Source organism: Onychomys torridus, chromosome 1 (assembly GCF_903995425.1).
Source record: "Onychomys torridus chromosome 1, mOncTor1.1, whole genome shotgun sequence".
Lineage (NCBI taxonomy): Eukaryota > Metazoa > Chordata > Mammalia > Rodentia > Cricetidae > Onychomys > Onychomys torridus.
The window spans coordinates 98,488,669-98,500,695 of NC_050443.1; the positions used below are offsets into that span (position 1 = coordinate 98,488,669).

Consider the following 12,027-nt stretch of genomic DNA (forward strand, 5'->3'; position numbering starts at 1 on the left):
CTTTGCTGGCTGAGGAAAACAACTCCAAGTACAGGCTGTATCAATTTTGCATATGAATACGGGGACAAGTAGGTCACGGATGCTGGGGCCCAGCCTTAGAGGGCAGCTGAGGGGCAGGGAACCCAAACAGTCTGCTGCTAGGCGAGCACCACCCTGTCAGAGCCAGAGCCGCGCCCCGCCATCTGCCCCGCCCCCATCGGAAATCAGAAAACTTGTTTTTTAAGAGTCATTTTGTGCAGTTTCAAATGTTCAAGGGTGTGATTTGTTGGCTCTGTGGTATTTGGTTTTATGGCAAGGTTGCACATCATGACAGGAATGCATGGCAGATCAAAACCATATATTTCACCACCAGGAAACAAATGAGAAAATAGAAGAAAACAGGCACCCATTATCCTCTTTAAGAACCTGACCTCTGGAAATCCCACCAGGTCCCACAACAGAGAGTCCACTGCCTCCCAATAAGCCAAGCTAGGGAGCCAGCATTCAGTACATATCCCAGCCAGAACCATAGCAACAAACATTCATTGGGTACCCACTTTAGGTTGTTTAAAGTATATATTTAGAGATTTGAGTATCATAGTATATTCCACATGAGCTTCCCCATCTACATCCTTGTCAGCAACACATAGCAGTTGCAATTTCTGTATGTGATGAGTGCTTCTCTTTCTTGTGTCATTGTATTGTTTTATAGTATCCATGCTAATATGTGAAACCGTTTCCCACTGTAGTTTTGATTCACATTTCCCTAAAGATTAGTGATATTGGGCACTTTTCCTACATACTTGCTGCCATTTAAGTCTTTATTGGGAAAGTGTGTATTCAAGTCCTTTATTTGGACGCTTCTGTTACTGAGCTGGAGGAGTGCTTATGTATTCCATACACTAATCACTATATGTAAATATTTAACCCATTCTATGAGCTGATGTTTCCCTTCCCTTGTTCTCTGGTATACAAATGATTTTAATTTCATGAAGAACAATTTTTATTTTGTTGTCTGTGGAGTTTGTTACCAGATCCAAAAGTCCATTGCCAAGTCACTATAATGAAGCTCTCTCTATATGGTTTCTTCTAAGAACTTTATAAACTTCTGTATTTAGATCTTTGATCTATTTTGTGTGACAGGTCCAACTTTGATCTTCCCAATACGATTTTTTGGAAAGATTATCCTTTAATCATTGGCATCCTTATCAAAATAATTAACCAATTAAGGTATTTGAAAGATGGGGCTGGAAATTTTTATGTAAACCAAACTGGCTTGGAACTCCTGGTTCTCCTTCTCCCTCAGCCTTTGGAATGCTGGGTTACAGGCAGGAGCCAGTATGCCAGACCTAAGGTTCTATTCGAGGTCTTTATTCTGTTGCACTGGCCTATATATCTGCCTTTCTTGATAGTCCCAGTTGTTTGATTATTGTAACATTTTGATACGTTTTTAATTTGAGAAGAGTCCTTCAACTTCCTTCTTCATTTTTAAGATATTTTGGGGGATTAGGCTCCCTGAAGATTACAGATTGTCTTTAGAACAGGTTTTTCTGTTTCTGCAAAAAGGAAATTGTATCATTATAATTTTGATGGTGATTACCTCAAAACTGTAAATTTGGGGGTATTTTTGGCTTCTTAACAATATTGTCTTTCAATTCACAATCATGATTTATCTATACACCTGTTTATTTCAGAAGTGCTTTATAGTTTTGAGTGTATAACATTTTAAACTCCTTGATTAACCCCTTTCTCCACTTTGACTGATGTTATAAATGGAACTGTATTTCTATTTAGTGAATACAAGTAGAACCAATATTTTTAATATATTAAACATGTTATATTACAAATTTAAAAACATCAAAGTTAACAGATTAAGAAAATGAGGGGTTTGAGAAAAGAGAACTCAAGAAAACAAAATCCATCCAGAGGAGACATTGATGAAGTAATATGTGAACTTAGAGAAAGAATGACTTTAGTTGCCGTGTTCAGGGCCAAGCTGCCACTCGGCTTCCCAGAACACCTGTCCACCGTGAAACCTGCTATGCAGCCAAAGAGGACCTTGGATCAGACCCCTGCCTCCACACCCCAAGTGCTAGACTAAAGGCATGTACCATGCCCCCAGACTGTTTTCTTATTTTGTAGTGTATTTGTAGTGTGTACCTGTCCTCCAGATCCCCCTGCTTTTTATATTTTATCCCTGATCAAGAAAGCACAGGGCCCTGGACTACTATGAGAGCCATGCAATTGCAATCTTTGCTCTGCATAGTGTGAAGGACCATTTTAATATACCAAGATTTGTAGGTTGTTACTTCAAACCGAAAGGTAAGACATATGTTAACCGTGTAGAAACTAGCCCCAATCCTGAGTTGAGTTCCACAAAGCTTCATATGAACTCCACAGAGCACCCCTTCACTTAGGTCATACATTGTCTTTCCTTCCATCTATGGAGAGGACATTGCTGCCTTCTGTATTTTGTGCATCTCTTTCAAATCACTACCCACCTCTGAGTGGCTTGGGCCAGTCCCTGCAGTAACTCACCAGTCTGATTTTACTAAGTCTGATGAACTGAGATATGTTGTATTTCATTTTTCACTCATCTATAAATAATTTCTAAATTCTTTTATGGTTTCTTTCACAATCCATTCATTGACTAATGAGGTCTTTAACTTCTACACCTTTGGAGTGCCCACACCTTGCCCTTACAGTAACGCATGCCTATTATGTTTTCTTTGGGGGTTTCTATCTCTCTATTAATAGTTATATGCCATTTTCTTGACTTTCCCCACAAGTTCCTTTAGTTACTTTAGCATCTAAGATGGCTATTTCAAAGTCATTGCTGAGCAGATTGGCCATCAAAACTTCTTTCAGGTTGGCAGAGTTTCTGATTCCCGCTCCCATCAATGAACTGCATTGTCCGTTTCATTGTATGCTTGTCGATTTTGCTAAAACCTGGACGAACAATGTGGTAACTCTAGAAATTATAGTCTTCCCCATTCTCTGTTTGAAGTTGTTTATTGTTTCTGGTGAGTTTAGTAGGTTTTTTAACCATCTCTGTGCTTAGAATCAACCTGAGACAGAAGCTGAGGGTCATCATGTGTGTTTTCTGATAATGTCTGAATTATTTTCTGTACATAGGTAATAATTTTCTAATTTGACTTGTACTAATTGTTTTTTATTATATCTTTAGTATATGGATCCTAAAGAGAGGTCAAGAGAAAAAAAATAAAGGTGTGAGTGGAAAATACATTATTAAGAGCCATTTTAGCCAGAGAGGAAGGGAATTGCACCATGCCAACTCTAGAAGCATGAATAATCTAGGATCAATATCAATTAATTATTAATTTAAGTTCATTGCCTTTTTCTCTAGCTAACTAGGCTGTGTGTAACTACTGGAAACAAAATTAAATTCTAAAGCAACCATAACTTTTGAGCTCCTATTTGCAAAGCTGAGGGCTATCTTTGGTTTGGTTCAACCTCACTAAGGGACAGGCATGTACAGGGCACTGCGGGTTGAACAGTAAAGAAAGGATCCATGCTGGCCATGCTCCTTGGAGCCCCTGATTAAGAGGAAGACGTACATCTTAACACTCCTTCAAACTGAATGGGACCTGGGACTTGGTTTCTGACTTCTTACTCCCCATGACCATTAGAACTGAATATGAGAACCAGTCACTCCATTAGACTACAATAGATTCACCAGCTATAATTTTGTAGCCCTTCAAAAAAGAAAACTTCTTGGTAGGACTCTTAGAATCATGGTCTGGAGAACCCCAGGCCTCCTGCCTTGTCTATGAATGTTCACAAGGTGCTAGATGGCTTGAGTTTTTCACTTACAGCAATTATTGTAATTAGGTGAGGTCAAAAATTGGCTATTGTCCTCAATTTGATGCTCTGCTGGAATACATGACTGGTCGGGAAATAATGATCATGTATGCGAGAATATGGGGAGTCTCTGAGCATCAGATTCAGCCCTATGTGAACAAGTACTTGAACTCCTTGGATCTGGAGCCTCATTCCAACTATCTTATCAGCACTTACAGGTGAGTCATTGCCATAGCTTCTTAACTACTGTTGTCATCCATGCACATAATGTTTAAGCATCCTGATGTTGGGGGTTTGGGCCCTTTTGGGGGGCCCACCACCCAGCTCCCAAACAAATCACACATTGAGGCTTATTCTTAATTATGAGTGCCTGGCCTTAGCTTGGCTTATTTCTTGCCAGCTTTCTTTAACTTTAAATTAGCCCATTTGTCTTTTGCCTCTGGGCTTTTCCTTTTCTCTTACTTCTATAAATCTTACTCTTACTCCATTTTTGCTGTGTAGCTGGGTGGCTGGCCCCTTAAGTCCTCCCTGTTCTCTGGCTATTTCTTCTTTTCCTTCTCCCAGATTTCTCCTTCTACATAGTTTCTCTGCCTGCCAGCCACACCTCTCCCCCCGCCCTCTCCTGCCCTGCTACTGGCCATTCAGTTCTTTATTAGAACATCAGGTGTTTTAGACAGGAACAGTAACACAGCTTCACGGAGTTAAACTAATACACATAAGCAAAAGTAACACAGCTTGAAATAATATTCCCCAACCACACCCTTTGTTCCTGGTGTCTGACACAAGTGCCCAAAGCTCCACCTAAGCTTCTCTGCCACACAATTACCTGACTGTGTTACCATATGTCCTAGCTTCATCCTGTTGCTGTGATAAAACACTCTGACCAAAAGCAACTTCAGGGAGAAAAGGGTTCATTTGGCTTTCACTTCCAGGTCACAGTCCATCACCAAAGGAAGTCAGGGCCCAGACCTAGTCAGGATTGCTTCCTGCTCTGTGCACCATTACCTCCAACCAGGGCATTCGTTCATAACCAATACTGTACAGATAGAATGTACGGAGGATGCTGCTTGCTAGCTGGCTTGCTCACAGGCTCACATTTAGTGAGCTTTCTTCTCTAGCTCAGGACCACCTACCTAGATGAGCCTTCTTGAATCAGTTCCTCACAGACATAATCACAAACCCACCTGATAAGGGAAGTTTACTTGATTGAGACTTCTTCAGGTGATTTGAGGCTATGTCAAGTTGACAGTAAATGCTAAGTTGAATAACATCTTATTCTGTTGGGTTTCACAGTAACAGTTCCACATTTCAGAAATGAAACTTCATATCCTGATTCTATTTGAAATACGGCTTCTGAAACCTGAATAGGGTGTGTTTTCTTCTCCCTACTGTTTCTATAATTCTGTCTTGCAACAGAGAGAAATGTAGGCCTTCAAATTGGGGTGGGGATTATACATCCTAATAACAAGTAAACAAATGGAGCCAAAACCACACGTGTGAAAGGTTACCCTTCTATGTTATATATGTGCATGCACTTGGTATACATACTTGGACCTGATGCTTTGTTAAAGCCATATTGAAACTGCATGACGATGTCTACATTTGTGTTTTGTTGGAACTGTCAGTACTAGGAGTATCTATGCTAAGTCTTTCCTGGATATAACTGATAGATATAGTTTCACTTCTTCCACCACCACCCCCCCATTGATCTGAAGTGGAGGAAACAAACGTAAGCTGAGCACTGCTATTGCCACAATGGGAAAGCCTTCAGTTATCTTACTGGATGAACCATCAACTGGCATGGACCCAAAAGCTAGACGCCTTCTCTGGGACACAGTAATAAAGACTCGAGAAAGTGGAAAGGCCATCATTATAACATCCCACAGGTATGGCTCTTTGGAGACTTGGCTAAGGGTAGGCAAGAAATATGGTAGCTATAAAAGTCAATTATTTGGGGGCCAGGACTATTGAACAGTATATTTGATGAGAAATGAGTTTATTGTTAGGAATTAAGATTCATATTAATCCTAATAAATGGGATAGCAAAGAATCTTCAGTGTGTTTTTTAAAATGAAGAGTAGAGAACAGAAAGTTGGAGATATATTACATTTGAGGAACCAGTGTTCTGTTATTTATCCTTTAAAAATACACACTTCTCAGGGCTTGGGGAGATAGCTCAATTAGTAAAGTGCTTGCTATTCAAGTATGAGGACCTGAGCTGAATGCCCAGAGCCCACATACAAAAAAAAAAAGGAAGAAAGAAAGAAAGAAAAACAACTGAGTGTGGGAGCTGGAGAGATGGCTCAGCAGTTGAAAGCAGTTAAGCTCCTCTTCCAGAGGACTTGAGTTCAATTCCCAGCATCCACATGGCAGTTCGTCACTATCTGTAACTCTAGTCCCAAGAATCCAATGCCCTCTCCTGGCCTTCATGGGCACTGTACACATGCACACCACACACACACACACACACACACACACACACACACACACACACACCGACATATATGCAGGCAAAACACCCATACATAGAAAAATAAATTGTAAGATATGTTTAAAGGTAGATGTGGTGATACATGCTTGCAATCCCGGTCCTGGACAGAAACAGGCAGAACCCTGGGGCTGACCAGGCAGCCCAGCCTCAATCAGTGGTCCTCACGCCAGGGCCCAGTCAGAGACAAGGCAGATGGTGATAAAAAGGATGACATATCGAGGACTATGGGGGTCCAGCTCCTCAATAGTCCCCTCCCAGGGTCCAGGAAGAATCTACAACCAGCTGATAATTAATCTTTGATGAGAAGAAATGAGTCTATGTACATGAAATTCCCTAGTCCATATACTTTATTATTCTGTGTCAGTTCTCTCTCTACAAGCTTATAGTCTGCTCTCATTTTTAGTTCCTTTCTTGCCCAATTTCTCTTTACATTTATCTGCTGTACCCTCTAGATTCTATCTTAATTCCTTCATCTAGTTCTGCCCCTTCTAAGTTCTCATCCATCTAGTTCTTTCCCATATCAGCTCCTCTCCCACCTCCTTCTCTCTCATCTTGTTCTTCCTCATCTTATTCTTCCCCATCTGGCTCTTCCTCATCTTCCATCTCATTCCTCTAGTACTCTCTTCTAGCCCTTCAATCTAGTTCTTCCCATCTCAGTTTGTTCCTCTCAAGTTCTTCCCCATCTAGTCCTTCCATTCTCTTTTCTCTTCTCTGTCCAGTGCCCTGGAAGTCCCAGTATAAGAAGGAAGGGTCTGAGCTAAATTGTGTAAAGCTATTATATAACATCCACCTGACCTAGGTGGTGTCTCCTTGTGGAATTTACCTTAAATCAGGAGACTTGCTTGTGAGCTGTTATCACTGTTAGTCCTTGAAAGTGGCTAAGAGAGATATATAATTCCAGAGAAAGCCTTTCCTGAGGCTGTTCTCCAAATACCTGGAATGTGTATGTCCAGAGAGTGTTCAGTCTACACTGTTAGTCCTTCTTAGGGAAAAGTCAATTGGGAAAACTATGAAGGCATACATGATTTTCATAACAGAATATAGCTGATATATAACAAGCCAAGTAACACCAAAAGCTCCTTGGAATTTGGCTTCCTCTTGAGGAATTCCCTGATCCCTCCAGGTAGTAACTTTGCCATAACCAATTGAGTTCTTATGATATATTCCTGTGGCCCACAGCAATGACACCCAAGGCTGACCTCTAGACCCCACAATATACTTCCTAACCATGAATTTGCTTATTGGAAAATACAACTTGTAGTTGAAAACAAGATCCTGGCAATGTTTGGATGTACAATGTACAATTACTTTCAATGAATGTCTGTCTTAGTTTCATGTTGTTTTGCCTCCTTGTTTTGCAAGCATGGAGGAATGTGAAGCTCTCTGTACAAGGCTATCCATAATGGTGAAAGGAAAGCTTACATGCCTGGGTAGCCCTCAGTACCTCAAGAACAAGTTTGGTGATATTTATATTCTGAAGGTCAAGGTCAAGTATGAGGAAACAGTAAAGGACTTTAAAAGTTTCATAGGATTGACATTTCCAGGTAAGTTAAATTGTTCCAATGGTGTGGAACAATTTAGAGATGTGTTAACTTCTGTGGTTTGTTCTCACCACCCATAATGTTTATGTTTGAAATCTCATCTCCATGTATTACTGATGTTCAGTGATCCTCCATGCTTCCTTTATCACCACAAACCTCTGTTGCCAGGTTACACTAAGAAGTCTCCCAGACAACAGAGGCTGACAACCAAACTCTGACACCTTCTAGGACCTCTTCCTAATTTGTTTTATCCAGATAAATTACACCTCTAAAGTCATATTTTAACACAATTCTCATTTGTTTTCACGAATTATCTATGCAAAGCATTTAAGGGATGTTCCCCCGTCTCATTAAGCATCTTATTAAGGCTTCTGGCTATCAGTGCTAGCAAGCTCTAGCAGGTGTGTCTCTCCTGACAAAAATCCTTCTTCTTTTGAGTGACAACTCAGTGAGCACTTATCTGCACACAGAGAACAATGCAAGCAATAGCAAGTATTTTCTCTTTCTCAGCCTAACTATAAAGCACTGATATAATAACAATTTTTAGCAAACTCTTACAGGAGTTCCTGGTGTGTCGCAGGCTGCTGAGTTGCAATTTCATCTTTTGGGCAATGGAAAGTATTATTTGTTATACTGTAGGAATGTAACTTTGACAATATATTTTAACAATCAATGGTAGAGCAGACATTGAGAACAGATGTGAGGAAAACCAAATAATCACTTTAGCATTGGACTCAGTGACTATGATTTCCCCATGAGACATACAGATGTATGTATCCATAAAGAATTGACTGTGTTCCATACCAGTGAGTATATGAGCAACATAAATTGAACTTTTTTTTCTTTTCTTCCTCTTCTTTTTTTTTTTCAGGGGGAGGTGACAAGGGTGGGGTTCAACCCTGGGAAGACTGGGAAGTGAGTAAATAGGGGTGCAATATGTAAAAAATATTATGTTGGAAAAAACATTGGATTGTAATTATCTTCCACATAATAAGAATTTTACATCAAAAGAAAAAATAATGTACCTGTAATTTTACTAAGCAAACATGTTGTATATGTTCCTATATGTGGTATGTATATGTGCATATATATGTGTGCAGGTACACCACCTGTGCATGAGTGTATGGAGGGCTAAGTCGATGTTGGACATTTTCCTCTATGCTTTAAGGCAAGATCTCTCCCTGAGCTTGGACTGGCTGATCTGTCTCTGACCTAAAATGGCTCAATGGGTAATGTGCCTGTCGTGGGGATGAGAAGCTGAGTTTGGATGCTTCTCATTTCATTACTATTAAAAGAACAAAGAGCAGGACATTCTTCTTTCCAACAAGCTGCAGAACAGGAAATACTTTCAAATTTGATGCCAAAACTAGTCATGAGCACTATAAGAAAAATTACAGTGTCCCTAATGAGCATGGAAAAGAAATCCTTAACAAAATACTAGCAAACTTCATTCAAGAGGAAAACTTCATTCAAAAATGATCATTCACCATCACCAAATGGCTAAAGTGTCACTTAACATATACAAACCTGTAATACCAAATTAGCAGAGTGAACAACAAATGTATTCGCTCATCTTAATGGAAACAGAAAAAGCTTTAGACAAAATTCAACATTTTATGATTTTAAAATGTTTCAACAGATTAGATACAATAGAAATTCTCCTCCATACTTATAATACCATATGCCACAAGCCCACAGCTGACATCAAGTTCTATAGTATGAAGCTGTGTGGTGGTTTAAATGAGAACGGACACTTATTTCCCATTTGGGGAAGGATTAGGAGGTGTGGCCTTATTGGAGGAGGTGTGTCCCTGGGGGTGGGCTCTGAGGTTTCAGAAAGGTCGTACCACTCTCAGTCAGCTTTCTCTCTGTCTGCTGCCTGCAGATCAGGATGTAACGCTCTCAGCTACTGCTCCAGCACCATACCTGTCTGCTTCCAACCATAATGATCATAGACCCTCCTACCCTCTGGAACTGTGAGCCCCAAATTAAATGCTTTCCTTTATAAGAGTTGCCGTGGTCATGGTGTCTCTTCTCAGCAATAGAACAGGGACTGAGACAAAAGTCAAGAGCTTTTCTTTTTTAGGTATCAGTAAAAAGTTGGTGGGGTGTAAATTAATATATCCAGTATTTTTAAAAATGGAAATTCCTTTAAAAAATAAAAATAGCACTAGCCTATGATCTAGCAACCTACTGCTGATTATATATCCAAAACAAGTAAAAAAAAAAATGTCAAAGTGATATATGCACTCCCATGTTTACTACAGCATTACTCACAACAGTCAAAAAAGAAAACAATTTAAGGATTTGTTGAGGAATAATAGATGAAGAAAATATGATACACATATGGAAGCTAGCATGCACACACACAGTAGGGAAACTAACCCTAAAAAAGAAGGAAATCTTGTCATTTGTGGCAACATGAATAAAGCTAGACGGCATTATATTATTATATATGTATACCAAAAAGAGCAGGTTTTGGGGGAAGAGGATCACATCTCCTCCTGTGTTAACCCAACTCTTCACCTTTATATGGTACATAACATTAAGCAGGTACAGCACTATTTTGATAATTTTTAAAGAAACCTGTAAGATTTTCCTATTTTCCTGTCTTAGGTAGTGACTTGAAGCAAGAGAATCAAGGGATCCTTAATTACTACATTCCCAGCAAGGACAACAGCTGGGGAAAGGTGATCAGAAACTATTTCCTTCTACTACTGCATGTTAGGGGAGCACTAATGATGGGGTGCTGGGGGTCCAGACAGTGGAATTGTGGAAGCAGTGGAGTGTTTATGTTCCTCTTCAAATGCCTAGAGTTTAAAATGTCTTTGATTACTACCCTTAAATTCCATTATTAGTTCATGTCCATCAAAAGAATGAGACAGAAAACAGCCTCCTCCATTTCTCAACTACCTGTGTCTTCTGCGTTCTGATTTTGCCCTTCTGTGTGTCCTTTTGTCTAACTTAATACACTTGACAGAAACTGGGGAAAGGAGGAGGAGAGGCCCCTCTGGGAACTAGGGGGCTGCAATGACAACTACATGCTTTTGTTGTTGTTTAAGATGTTTGGCATTTTGGAGAAAGCAAAGGAACAATTCAATTTAGAAGATTATTCCATCAGTCAAATCACCCTGGACCAAGTCTTCCTGGCTTTTGCTAATCAAGACAACACAGGAAATGATTATGAGAGAGAGGTGCCTTGAGATTCAGTTACAGCTGGTGATATTGATATTTTTTTTTGGGGGGGGTACTTCAGCTGGGTAGATGGGAAGGACATCTTGTGCTTGTATATTTTCATGTAAATATATTTGTGTAATAAATACTTCCCTGTGTCCTCTTCACTGAAGATATATCTGAATGTCCTGTTTCCAATATGTAAAAAGAGAATCTAAAAGCATTCTTTAGAGCCATGTTTCTCTCCTAGAAAGATGAAAGTGCAGCTCTCATCTTGGAAGGACCTCTTCTCCCGTGGTCTGAGTCCTTAGCATAGACATCCAGCGGTGATGGTACCATAACATCTGCCCAAATAGAAGTGCATTCATTTTAGCAGCTGACTGTGGACAAGAAGAGCATAAACATGCAACAAATCAAATTTTCCACACACATGCACACACAAATACACACACACACACACACACACACACACACCCACACACACACACCGACTCATTTCCTGATATGTCTAAGTTAAATCACTATCAAAGTTTGATATTACTACTTCCAAAATTCCAAATAATGGACTTTTACTTCCATGGTAAAAAAAAAAAAAAAGAGAGAGAAATTGAAGGGCATGAACAGAAAAAAAAAAAAAAATGTTCCTTTAAAAATAATGTACTTTTCTTTCTATTCTTGCTTCCCCTGAAATAAAGAAAAAGAGTAGAGTATAAATGGAGCGATACAAAGCGTTCCCCCCCCCCATTCTTGTCTAGGGAGTTGGTATCCTCTAGGAGGAGCTCTGACATCTTACCATCTCTGCAATTCATGAGCCCACAGGTAGGATGGCTCTTGGTAGACCTGCAGGCCAGTCAATAGAGCTGCTGTGTGTCAGGATGGTTCCCTCAGTTTTCAGCCCTTAGTTGGAACTCATCAATTATAAAATAATATCCAGGCCAGTGAGACTGCTCATTGGGTAAAGGCACATGCTGTCATGCTTGACAACCTGAGTTTGATCCCCAGGACCCCCATGGTAGAAGG

At 39.9% G+C, this 12,027-nt stretch overlaps 1 protein-coding gene across 1 annotated transcript in view; it reads left to right on the top strand.

Annotated features, from left to right (window-relative positions):
* Window positions 1-11,036, top strand: part of LOC118576013 (ATP-binding cassette sub-family A member 3-like) — a 100,936-nt gene extending 89,900 nt beyond the window's left edge. Inside the window, exons 26-30 of the mRNA XM_036176407.1 lie at window positions 3,832-4,019; window positions 5,517-5,687; window positions 7,655-7,836; window positions 10,450-10,523; window positions 10,896-11,036. Coding sequence (XP_036032300.1) covers window positions 3,832-4,019; window positions 5,517-5,687; window positions 7,655-7,836; window positions 10,450-10,523; window positions 10,896-11,036 — 756 coding nt within the window. The remainder of the gene's footprint in view (window positions 1-3,831; window positions 4,020-5,516; window positions 5,688-7,654; window positions 7,837-10,449; window positions 10,524-10,895) is intronic.
* Window positions 11,037-12,027: the final 991 nt, after the last annotated feature.